The sequence below is a fragment of the Clarias gariepinus genome, chromosome 6, assembly GCF_024256425.1.
Source record: "Clarias gariepinus isolate MV-2021 ecotype Netherlands chromosome 6, CGAR_prim_01v2, whole genome shotgun sequence".
In the NCBI taxonomy this organism is placed as follows: domain Eukaryota; kingdom Metazoa; phylum Chordata; class Actinopteri; order Siluriformes; family Clariidae; genus Clarias; species Clarias gariepinus.
The window spans coordinates 12546103-12559604 of record NC_071105.1 but is presented as its reverse complement, the minus strand read 5'-3'; the positions used below and the strand labels follow the sequence as shown (position 1 = coordinate 12559604).

The 13502-nt window shown below is 38.2% G+C and overlaps 1 protein-coding gene across 7 annotated transcripts in view; it reads right to left on the bottom strand.

Moving 5' to 3' along the window:
* Positions 1 to 13502, bottom strand: part of evi5b (ecotropic viral integration site 5b) — a 67174-nt gene that overhangs the window by 10633 nt on the left and 43039 nt on the right. For 5 of the 7 annotated variants that reach the window (XM_053498203.1, XM_053498202.1, XM_053498208.1 and 2 more), the window contains 4 exons: positions 11878 to 12036; positions 9767 to 9913; positions 9330 to 9428; positions 325 to 420 (listed from right to left, as the gene is read on the bottom strand). In XM_053498203.1, coding sequence (XP_053354178.1) covers positions 325 to 420; positions 9330 to 9428; positions 9767 to 9913; positions 11878 to 12036 — 501 coding nt within the window. The remainder of the gene's footprint in view (positions 1 to 324; positions 421 to 9329; positions 9429 to 9766; positions 9914 to 11877; positions 12037 to 13502) is intronic. The other 2 variants (XM_053498205.1, XM_053498209.1) reach the window with 1 other exon arrangement.

The window sequence follows — 13502 nt, the reverse complement described above, 5'->3', positions numbered from 1 at the left end:
ACTTCTAAACACCACTGCTGGAGGAGCTCTGAAATTTGTTCAAAGTGTTCGCAAAGCCCAGGAAAAAATAAAAAGCAAAACCACCAAGACGCTGGCAGATCAAAAACACACAAACAGTTAGCGAAAAAAAAACAAAAGAGGTAGCAGTTTACTGCAGTGTATTACCTTAGACGTCACGGAGAGTTTAAAGCAAAAATGTTACGCATGTTCCGTTAACAGCGCTAATTAAATCTGTGCAACAATTATAAAAATGATGATAAAAAAAATCCTTCTAATAAATTCCCATATTTGTATAGTGCTTGCTGAGTGTAATCTGCACCTCACCTCATGTCTGAGCTCTGCTATCTGATCTTTGAGGTCTCTGATGTACTGGCTGGAGTCCGTGTTGTTCAGCTGCCCCTGTACTCGGCCTTCTTCCTTCTGAAGATGAGATTCAGAGAAAAACAGACATTGTTTTAGTCACAGAACAAAAAGCATCAGTTACAATATAGTGTATAATGTGCACTTTTACAGGGATGTGTTCATACTTTTATGCTGTCGTCTGAAATGCTCACAGAGCATCGTGCATGATTTTTAAATAATTTACCATAATTAATTCTGGCGAAAAGTATTAAAATAAATGAGGGATTCGTTGTTTAAATTACACTAATTTCTTAAGTAAATTAGTTAAGAAGAAGAATCTTTTTTTTGCTATATATTTTGCTATATTTGTTATCATTTGTTCTATTCTATTTTCACTAGCTCTTCAGTTAATTAGCAAAACTCTTTAGCCAGATAGGCTCAATATTATTAGTGAAATCAAATGTTTTGTGTTATCTTAATACTTAAGATGATTAAGGTTTTGACATGTAAATGATAAAATGATGAAAATAAATAAAATGATTTTTCCCAGTTAGGAAGCTGGGGTCAGAGGTCATGGTTAGCCAGGGATACACCGCCCATGGAACAGACAGGGTTAAAGGCCTTGCTCAAGAGCTCAACAGTGGCAACTTGGTGGTGCTGGTGCTCGAACCCCTGACCTTCCGATCAGAAACCCAGTAATCTACAGCTTTAACTGTCTGAGCCACCGCTGTCCCACTAACACTTTTGGTCACCACTGTATAATTGATGATGCATTAAGAGACTCATGTGAGCTTAAAAAGAAAAAAAAAAAAAACAGCGGGGAAAATGAAGACCAAATGTTAAAAGATCAGTTCTGTCATCTAACTGAAAATCATTCACTGTACTAACCACAAAATGTGTTATATTTTCTGGTCACAATCATTATTGTTTTATCTTCACCAACACTATAAATTAATTTAATGTAACAAAATACAATTAATAACCTAGAACACTGAACTCCAGATTTAACACGTTACAATTTGAGGCCTCAAATCCTTTTCAGATCACAGCTTTCTAATCTTGAGACTGGTTTGCAGAGGAGATTACATCATTTTATAAGAAGCTCCCCAGGTTTTACAATCATTTTCCATCTAAAAGTGAAAATCTGTGGCATGTTCACTTATGAGCTAGGTAGGAGTGCAGACACAGAAAGAGTAAAGCTCGGCTAGCACAGCGTTACTGCGTCGTGCTGACAGCAGGCTGAACGTGTTTATTTAGCTCCTGATTCCTTGGGGAAACGCCTAGCTGCGGTGTTAAACTGCCACACGTGCTGTTTACATTCCACACATCTGCAAAACCTCGCAAACAAACTGGAAGGAACTGCAATATTCTGCCACACAAAACGAGAGAGAGAGAGAAGGAATGGGTCAAAAGGGGAAGAGGAGAACAAAAGAGTTGAGGCAGGGGCGTGAGACCTAGCAAATCAACACGCACACAAAAACAGCCCTGCATTAGAGATCTTTTTTTTTATTCCTGCGGTCTGCACTAAGAGCCGAGTTTGCAGGCTTCTGATAGGCTGGAGACGATGAGGGATCTGAAGCGCCAGTGTTCCAGGAATCTGTGTTTTTCTTGAGGTTTGCCTCCCTCACCCCCAGGTGCCAATGATAAGGAAGAGGCAGTTAGCAGACTTCCTTACACTCAGCTGCGTAAAGTCAGCAGGTGGCAGGCTGTGGCCAGGGACGTCAAACAGCTCTAAATAATGGCTTCCTCGCTTAAGCACCCCCCAAAAATACAACCTTTGAGGCTGTTGTTAAAAACGTTAACCCCCCCCCACACACACACCCCAAAACAAACTGTAACAATCATGAGAGGTTCAACCTGATACTTTAATAAAGTCATTGCATTGTTATTGTGTTACCTGAAAGCCAATGTTCAGACATAAAAGCACATAGTGCCAAAAATGGCTAGATTAGAGCAAAAAGATTGCTTCTTAAAATACCGTCAAGTTGCAAAGTGTTATTACATCACCGCTGGAGTCACAGCAACCTGTTAAGCTCCGTCCAGCATAACAAACCATTTTCACTATTTTTGTGGGACGAATCTGGAAGCGTAAGTAATAGAAGTGCTATTCCAACGCTTAGGGTTACATATTGAAACAAAAGCAGTATCATCCATGAATGAAAAAAACAATGAAACAGCCATACTACAGCTTTCACTCATTTTCCATTCATGTCTGAGAGCAAGAAATGGTTTTGTTGAATTCAGTTAAATTCTCACAGACACACAGACGCAACTCACGGTTTTTAAATTCCACATGTTTTCCATTAGTCATTTTCATATTTCTTTTGCGGTTAAGTTGACCAGAGAACAAGTGCACAGATCTCATACGCGCCAGCAATATACTGAGCATTACAATCAACAAAGACAAAGCTACAAAAGCAACAAAATTTAAAGATAGAAAAACGCAATCAACACTTTCTGACTGAACACATTTAAGAACATTTCAAGAAAACTAATTTATACCACAGCAGTTGGGGTGCAATGATTAATCGGCAAATGTGGGAACATTTAACTTTTAACAGCCACAAGAATCTGGGAGAAAGACACTGGCCATTTTGTGAAGGATGTGAGAGTCGGGTTAGTGGGAAAGTATTTACACCTGAAGAGAATGTGGATAATTACTGACTGTGTTGCTGTGAGACGGCTTTATATTTTAAAGTTCTCCTCAACTAACCTTTTTAAATGAAATTCACACAATGTTTAATGTAACTGCCTCATCACCTTTCAGTGTCAATGTGATGTTCATGTTATGTTTCAATATATGTAAATATATCCGCATGTTAAAAAGGGAACCAGTGATAATAAACTCTATATTGTTCTATTTTACACTACATAGACATTTTAAAATCATTTGAAATCACAAGTTATGCATTTCGAGACCCACCCACAGCTATTTCTATAGTTTTGCCAAACTGAAGGGTTGAACAACGATTATTTAAAAAAATTTGATATAAACAATTATTTATTAATGAAGCAAAGGACACTTTGCAATGATTTTTTACCGTTTTTTTCTTATGAGTAGGGAAATTGTGGGTTATAATCTCATAATTGAGGGTTAACCGCTGCGTCGCTAGCGGTTAACCCCTCAATTATAAGATTTTAACCTGCACCCCCATCCTGTGAGCTGTATACTTTCACAATGAAAATAATTTTAGACATGCGTATAATGCTAAATTAATATGCTCAATACAGAGACTTCTGATTTGCGAAATTTTGAATGTTCACGGGAACGACTGCGGTGGGCTTTGAGCCACCTTGGCCGGGATTTTTCGTTCACGGATGTACAGCCTTGCCAATATTTAACTGCAGCTAAGAGTCACATCGCTACACTGTTATTCAGGTCTTTTTGGTTTTACACTTCATTTCACAAGAACCTTCTTCACAAGTCCCGTTTTGACTTAAACGCCCCTCGTACGTGTGAATAAGAATAAAGGTTCCATGTGTTTTCTTGCAGGACAGCGATCTACATTTCTGAGAAGAGCATTGATAAAATGTATGAAGATCGCCCACGATAGCCAGCCTCTTATTTAGCTAAAAACAAACTGTTATAAGTTTCAAGACTGAAGCTGAAAGCATTGTATTATTCCCACGCTGGCCGTGGAAACTTATTGCGATAATACAGTTTTATCGTGACATGCGACTGTGTCTCTTTCTCATTAGCTATCTCAGTCTGCCTCATTATGACCCATCTATGAGTTTTGATTTCCATGGTTGGTCTGGCACAGTAACACACTTTTTTCCTTTTAGACAAGAATATTTTTACTATCCTGCTTTTATCGAATTCAAATTGCAAAGTTTTATTTTGTAGTTGTGCAGAGTGAAAGAGAACAATCAGATATTCACTATAGAAAACCCCTGGTTATTTATCAGATAATGCATGCAAGATTTGGTCAGATAATATATTCTCCAAAGCAGTGGTTCTCACAGTAGGGTGTGGTGAGTCATAGCGAAGAGTTCTGTGATTTTTTTTTTTTTTTTTTTGCCAGTGCTGTAGTTACTAATCTCATCATTAACATTAAATTCTTATATTTATTATTGGGTTCTTACAGATGTAATTCTGTTTGACTGGTTTGTTAAATTGAACAAGTTTAAACCAAACCTCATTAACGTAAAAAAATTAAAAAAAAACTAATAAATATATATGTTATTATATCATAATAAGGCCTAATAATTTCTGGCAGTCAAAAGTTAGAAAAGGAATAGACAGCTCCTTGGCACCAATAAACAATCAGAATATTATGGCACTCCTTTACAGAATAAATTGATGGGTCTATGACATTTAATTTGAATATGTACATGGCCATAAAACTTTTAAAACCACTTTTCTATAAAGTCTCTGTCGGCCAATTCAGGGGCAGAGGACGAGGATGAGGACGGTCTATTGAGGAAGATGATAACTGAGGCACTGACTCAAAAATGAGTCAAGTTTATACAGAACTCATCATTACTATTAATGCTTTAACGCTAACATTTAACATTACCAGATTTATGTCTTTCTCTTAATGACGCATTTGTGGCTCGCTTGGTAAATCCCATTTTTTTTCTCGCTTATTTCCTGTCTGGTGATGAACGTACAACACACACCCTATATCGCTGCAATTTAATTTGCACAAAGGCAAAGCCAGCTGTTTCGTTAAAATATTACTTCTGAGAAAGACTTTGATCTTGCTTTACCTGGCACCAGCCGTGGTACTTTCTGATAAGTTTATTTAGATATGGGGAAAACCCAGTGTAAAGTACTGTTGCTCTGAGTCTCTTTTGCTGCTATAGAAACACGCAACACCTTTAAGGGCCATCCCAATAAGGCACGCTGCGTACCTGTTTATTGCAAGTACGTGTGTATGCAACGGTGCTTCTTTTGAAACATTCAGAAAAGAGTAGCTTTATACTGCGGTCCCGCTCTCTGGACATCGAACTGTCCTACCCATAGTTTATCTCTATATTTAATCCACAATGTGCTGTTAAATCTCTGTCTTATGTTTAAACAAGTGCACGCAAAACAGCAAAGTACAAAGTCAGCTTTGATTCCAGCTCAGTGAGTATCTGAGCCTGATAGGAAGTGGTTTCGCATATGGTAATGAAGATAGCTAAGCTGTGGTCTCAGAACGGCCATGCAAAAGCAACAACTTTACCCTACAGCAACAGAGGTGCAAAAAAAAAGTGTTATTTTCAGGCAGCAGCGTGATGCGTATGCTAAAATGACACGCCAGCAGCGACTCTGCTTTTGGTTGACGTTGTCGAACACTGACTAAGAAAGGTTTTGTTCACGTGTTTTTAGATTTGCTTTTTTTTTTTCTTCTTTCTGTAAAGACGTAGCTTCGAAATGAATAATACTGAAATTAAACCAAACCAGCGTAAGCAGACACAGTTCACGTACTACGTTAAGAGATTTCTAGAACACCTATAAGACTACCTGTCCCATGTTGAGTTGGTGTACTGGTGCCAGACAGACATGTCTGAAGCTAATCTTTCCAGAGTGAAACCTCTGAGGTGACTCAAACTCTGCACAGACAAATTCAGTCTGTAGTATTTTCCACTGGTGGTATATGTGGCCTAAATGTGGGTGAAATGGTAAGAGAATGAGCTGAACGAGTCTTGTGGCTTCAACCCTTAAAGAACATGTTGCCTTAGAAGAAGCACAAGAAGCTTTTGTCACATATAGACAACATCACAGTGAATTTTTTTGTTTGTTTATTTGCATACTGTGGGTCAGAGTGCAGGTTTGGCCGTGTTACAGTGCCCCTGGACCAGGGTGGGGTTGAGATCCTTGCTTTAAGGTTCAACAACAGCGGCAGCTTGGCAGCGCTGAGATCTGAACCTTCAACCTTCTGATCAGTAACTCCGAGTCTTAGGGTGTGCATCAGTAAGCAAACCTCACAAACACTGAAATCACTACACCTCATCTGACTTGACTCTTAATAACCTTACGTGTTTAATCCCTTCTCAGCACCTCATGAATCTATGGCATCAAACATGGGAGTACTTTAATAGATAATATTACAGCGTAGCGACAGAAGACGTCTCACACTTAGACCCTCTTTATCGCTCTCTTTCACTTTTCTAATAAATCCAAAAGCTCTGCACCAGGCCTGCTAGTAAATTTACCAGATTGGGTAAACCAAAGGCTTATCCCCACAACTGTGAGTGCATAAAACTGTGGCTAACCAAAACCACAGAGCTACATCTCTGAAACAGTTCTGAAACAGGATGGCAGTCAGCTTTCAGAGCAAACCTGCCTCGGAGCAACCATGCACACATCCAGCCCTTAAAACATTAGTATGAACGCTTGCAAAAGAACTAATTTTCCTACTGTGATGTGGGGACACAAGAAAAGAAAATAACCGTACGTTGTCACTCTTTCTCACCAGATTTTTGACTAATAATGATACTATGTCCTGCCAGATCATAATGGCAGAAGAGATTGAGTGTAAAAATGTAAAATACTTGTGCTCCTTTGTAAAAAAAATAATAATAATAATAACAAAAGCAATGTGAACAGATGCTTACAAGAACTCTTTGTAAGTGGCTGGTAATTGTCATCTCTATTCCTCCTTTACCACTATTTTACTGTAACTATACCATCTCACCGCAAAAGTAAAACTAGATTCTGGGCACATCAGCAGTCTGTGCTCAGTTAGCTGACATGAATAACAGGCCACTGGCTGCTACCGTCCCAAACCAAAAGCCACATCTGTATAATATTGAGAATATGTTCCCATGTTAACCGACATTACCATATTGCGGCCAACAAAACTGAGAGGAAAAAAAACAAACCATTGCACAGTGCAAGTTTCAGGATTTCAGTAGCAAGTTTCTCACGACCCAGGTCAAGGATCAGTTTGGAAATAACTTGTAGACATGCACTAATGACAGAATTACCAACATCTAACTACTATAATCAGTAAGTGATGCTATTAATTTGAATGTTTAGAGATGGTTCCTTTAAATAGCGATGTAGGGGACAGCTAAATTTTTTTGGTTTGAGTTACACTACACGCTTATTATTAAAATGATCTAATGATTTCGTCATGACTTCCCACTTTACACAAAGCATGTGTTCATGGCTTCTTATTATATGCACGTTTCCCCCGTGATGTCAGTGGCTACGATTTCCCGGAAACCCAAAGCGTTACGGCTTGACTGGTAAAGCGGCAATGATGAACTTACAAGTCCATCAGAAAAATCAATGTCTTCTCTATAACATGTAATATACTAACTGTTGAGAGAGGCATGGAAGATATTAGGCATTTACAGAAGATCACTGCATGTCCAGAACAATTTAAAGAATTGTTGGAATTGCAACTTTGAACAAGAAATATGACCGGCTATGCCACAGTACAAGATTACTACAGTTCAACTATAATTCTACAATTTAAAAAAATTATAATAAAATTGAAATTTAAGGGATAACATTAATCCTCTTTACATCCTTATGTTGGTAAACAATCATGTAAAAGCTCTCTTACTCAATAGTGTCACTTTTGTCGCTTATCTGTTAAAGCTAAATTCTACAGCAGGATTTACCCATGGTTTCCTACAACCCAGCAAACAGAAAGCGCATGCAAAACACTGAGAACTGTGTTGACAGTTTGTGTAGAGATGTGTGCACAGATTTCAGATTTTTTCCAAACAGACAAAGGGAAGTGAATGCAAAAAAAATCACAGTAACATTTGTGTGCACTTAGGAAAAATAAGCTTACTACAATGCAATACAAGCCATCTTTCACCCCAACACAAGGGTTATTGTCTAAATTATAAAAAGTAAGGCTTGAGTACATGGTGGTGACCAAAAGTATTAAGACAGCATACTGTACGCCATGTATTATATTTCTCCCTGTGCACAAAACTCATCAGTTCTAGTCTATCTGACTGAAGAGTTAATTAACTTAAGAACCTGGTTTTCAGCTTCTGGAGCCATGGCCAGGGTCATCTCCAGACCTAAACCCAAGAGAAAACTTGTAGGCAATGGTAAAGAAGGCATTATCAGTCAGGAAACTGTCTTCTGTACACAATCTTCAGGAAGCAATTAAGCAGACATGATGCAGCAAGTGACAGCCGAGAGAAGTCTTTATGACTCTGTGCCCAGCCGGATCCAGCAGGTTTCAGGACTTCATAATAAATACTGATTGCTCTGTAGTAATTCCATTGCATTAAATAACAACTGGTTCCTATTCTATAATCTTGATTGTCATTATTTAATAAAAAATAAAAATATCATTTTGGTGACCACCAAAAAATAAAATCCTTGATTTTAATTTATCAGAACTGATGATTAATTTTCTAAAACGGCAGCACTGACAATATTATCCTCATAAAATCAAAATCACAGATTTAAATGTATATGCTCTTGTTTGCACACTTGCACATGCACTTTTTGTTTTCTTTTGCTTTTTTTTGTATAATTCTTAGATAGTTTGGCCTTAACGAGTCAGTGTTGTTACACTGGAGAAATGTTGTTTTGTTTCACTGTGTACTGAACTGTATATGGTCGAAATGACAAAAAAGGCCTACTTGACTTGGCTCGACTTGATATTTATGAGCACCTAATATATTATTGTTTAATCACTGTTAAAAGGGTTTCCTAGGTATTCTTACAGGATTCTAATGGGGGTAACTCCTGATTTTGGGGGTGAATGAATGATGAGGAAGGTGGATCACTAGAACTAAATTATCTCATGGACTCTGCGATTATTTAACAATAAAGGATTAAATTGTTGTTTGTGCTGTTTATTAATAAATGTACAATATGTATCACTAAAAACGCGTGAGGTATATATAAGAGGAATAAAACCTTTCAGGAAATACCGTCAGGAAACATAATCTTTCAACTCTACTTCACGACAGATTGCAACACATCACAGCAGCATTTCGCTGATTACTTTCCTAGAACAGCATGCACGGTCGTGCTTTATTCCAATAAGAGAGGAGCCTCAATACTAAGTTTTTACCTGAATCTCCAACTCGGAGATCTGCTGCTGGAGTTCAGCCATGGCAGCCATGTTATCGGCCTCTCTTAATCTCACTGCCATCACCTCTTCTTTATTCTGCTAGACACAGAGAGAAGGGGAGCGTGTGAGAGAAGGAGGGGGATTATCTATCTGGTACAGAAGTTGAAAACAGAACCCACTAGTTCCTCTTTACATGACTGGATTTGCTGATTGTGACCGTGGATAAGATCGTTAACACAAATGGTGAAATCGCATGACTTTTGCAAAATGTGCAGATACACAGTCTGATGACTGGGTTCAAGTGTTACAGGAAAACATTTCAAGATTCAAGCCGTTAAGCTTTTTTTTTTTTTTTTTTTTCTCTCGATATCACACTACAAGACTTCCACACTCCCGAGATGGTGTGAAGGATCAAACCTGAAGGTTGCCGTCCTTACCTTACACTCAATCTCTGCCTGCTTGCGTTTGGACTCCTGCAGCTCTGAGTGCAACAGTTTATTCTGTGTGCTCAAAATCTGCAAACGATCATGCAAACTGCGGCTCTCTTGCTCAGCTCGTCGCAACTGGTTGCTATGGATTTGGTTCTGTAGGTAAACAAAAACAAAAAGTTTGACTTTAATGTGTTTCACTTGCTTTCCCCATCAAGACTTTATTCACGAAGGGAAGAGAAAAAAAAAAAAGGGCGAAGGTTTGAAGATGGTGCTTAGATGCAGTGCAACACTTTAAATATTAACCTTGTGAACCATGATGGAGAAAGCTCTTAGGACACAGAGCAGTAACGAATGATGAGAAAGTCTGAGAACTGTCAGCGCCATGAGATGGCAGCAATTTTGATTTGTGTTTTTTCTAAAGAGATTTCAACATGCACCTAACTGGTTGTTATTCATGTGTCATTTTGTTGTTGCTTCCCTTGTTAATACTAGACGTTAATTCTAATACCTAAAACCCTTCTTGGACCGATTCTGCCACGATTACTTGAAAGAAATTTATTAGTTTATGATGATTTAGAAAATATATTTCTACAAAAAATATAATAATAATAAATAAGAAGCATTCTGACAGGGGTGTCAACTCCCCTCACCAGACAAAAGTTATTTCAGTTTATCTACCCGGACTGAAAACCAGGTAACGTCACTGCCTAAACATAGAGAAAAACTTGCCACCTTCTTCTGCAACAGGAAAAAATGAATCACCAGATAGAGAAGCACAATAACATGCCATTTACTAGATCACTGCATGCACACACTGGCATATTTTACAAAACTAGTAAAAATGCAGAAGTGACTACAAACCAGGATTAGTAAAAATGATTCAATTTAATATTAGTAATCATAACATGTACCCAGTATTAGAAATACAATAATAATTCCTGGAAAAAAACACAACGTTAATCTACATATAAATATCAAAGTGACTTCAAATCTCTTCCTGATCTATTCTAAAAAGAAAAAAATGAAAACGAAACTCTGCAGCATGCGTGATTTAATTTCTCAAGTTAGAAGAGTACGGCTTTTTTTTAATCTATACAGTATTGCATCTCCAGCATAATAAAGCTTATATCAGTTATGATCTGTCTGTACATTTTACTATAAGGATTTACAATTCTAGTCCAAGTCTAAAAGCCTAAGTCTAACCGTCGAGGCTTTTCTTAAGACAGCAATATAAAGCAAATCTAAAAGAAAAATTACACCCAGTATGCTGACAGATGTTATAGCATGAGACAGACATAAAACCTTAAGGCTGCTCTTATATGCTGTTGTAATATAAGTTTCCAGAACTGGAGCAATACGATTAAAAAATAGTTCCAGTTATGAATTATCTATTAAATTTTATATAACTTTTTGCATATTTTGTTAACTTTCCTCAAAGATTTTCTGGTACCCACATATGATCAAGCAGAACATGAACTGGGAATGCATATAATTATGTACCTAAGACTCAAACAAGAGCTCCAAGACTCCCGTTATGAACTTTATAAATCCATTATAGACCATGTCTAAAAATACACAAATTGAATTATAAATTGAAATGTTTTGCCTACATCAAGTAAAACTGTGATAAAGAAGACAGGTTTTAATGATGGAAAGGTTGGGCTGGTCTCTTCTCAGTTTAAGATTGACTTTGGTCGCCCTCTAGTGGCCATTCTATCCATTGCTGAAATAATCTGACCTACACAAGCATGTTTGTTGTGCCCCTTATAACCCATAAAACTCAACTCAGAAAACTTGGCAACTAAATAATACAATTATTCAGCTATAACTGTATATGAGGCAAAATGTGTGCAGAGATGTGTAATGAAATGCCCATCAGTTTGAATATCACCACATCCAGTTAGCCTGCCTGCTCCATCCTCCGCACTCAGTCATTTAACACACAAAATACACGTCATAAAAGAGATTTAATATTCTCTCTTCACAAGTCACTGTAACACTGTGCTGCTGAGAACGATCAACAGAATTTATGCCATTATTATTTTTACTATTGCGCAGCAGTAATAAGATCTCTATGATGAGACAAATGACGACAAACTTTGTTAAGAGAAAGACACCTGTGTCTCCAGTTCCAGCAGTCTCTGCCTGGTCTCACGGAGCTCAGCCTGGACCTCTGCCTCTCGTAGTCTCACACTCATTAGCTCATCCTGAAGTTCGTTTACAGAGTTCTTCCGTGGACTGTCCTTCCAGCGGCCAGCTGTGCGTGCCAAGTGTCTCTGCAGAAGAAAACACTCGGTCAAAAAGGATTTCTCCAAACAACAGCCTTTGAATCAGTAGCCACTTAGCTGTGTTTCTCAATCACTCACTCATCATCTATACTGCTTTATCCCGTATACAGGGTTGTGGGGGGCCGGAGCCTATCCCAGGAGACTTGGGGCATGAGGACGGGATCACCCGATCCATCATAGGGTCAATTTTGGGAACGTCAATTAGCCTAATCTGCATGTTTTTGGACTTCGGGAGAAAAAGCTGCGTTTATGCACATTTCAAATTTTTATTTAAGCCGGTGTGGCTGAAATGGAAAAGAAGTTGCACTGTTCGAAAAAAAAACATAATAAATTAAACTAGACATAACTGGAGCATGCTCCCCATATACTTCTGTATGAATGGAAACATGACTGTCTAGACTCATTTGAAAGAAGGTGTTTGTGTGTACGCACAAATCTGGGCAAATTTGTTAGTATACTTTCATTAAAGAAAGAAAAACATTGAAATAATTGAACACGGATAAGGCTGATCCTGTGTATACGCCCATCTTTGGCAGGCGCTAATGAATAACGATATCATTCGTCATTTTTATGAATATTCTTCATATTTATTGTGTACTCGTATAGTCTGAATCAATCTGTAAACTAGCCTGGACAAATTAAGTAAAGAGACCTTCAACCTAATATTTGCCTGGGACGATCACTGCAATCGAGTGATTTCTGTAGCTCTCAAGACATCCACACCTGTCGAAGCGGTATTTTGGCCCACTCGTTATGAGCAAACTGCTTTAGATGTCTCTTTTTTTTTTCTCTCTCTCTGCATGTTTCAGCTTTTTCCATAAATGTTCGACAGAATTTAGATCAGGGCTCATGGAAGGCTATTTCAGAATAGTCCAGCGTTTTGTTCTTAATCATTCTTGGTGTTTTTACAGTAGCTGTGTGTTTTGGGGAACTATCCTGTTGGTGGACCCATGACCTGCGACAGAGAGCTTGCTTTCTCACACCAGGCAGTAGGTTTGGCTTCGGATGAATTGATAGTCTTAAGATTTCATTTAAAATGAGAAGAATAACCGAGCCTCCTCAGTGTTTCACAGTGGGTACAGTAGGGTTCTTTTCTTTGGATGGCTTTATTTTTTGGATCTGTGAACATACAGCTGATGCGAGTCGGCAAAAAAAGATCCAGTTTTGTCTAATTATCCCCAGTTAGGCTTTTTAATGGTTTGCTTTTAACACTGGACTTCTCTCCTGGGTCGTCTTCCATTAAGCCCACTTTTGCTCAAACAGCAACGGATGGTGATGCTTGATTCTCTTTGGAAGTTGCCCTTGGCTCTTTGGTCCATGTTACACATAATACCAAACAGAAGAGTAACTAATTTTCACCATTTAAATACTCTGACTAACTGATTACAAGACAGAAACCACCTGGGATGCACTACGGACATCCGAGTTATGAATTTCCGTAGATACGAACGGTC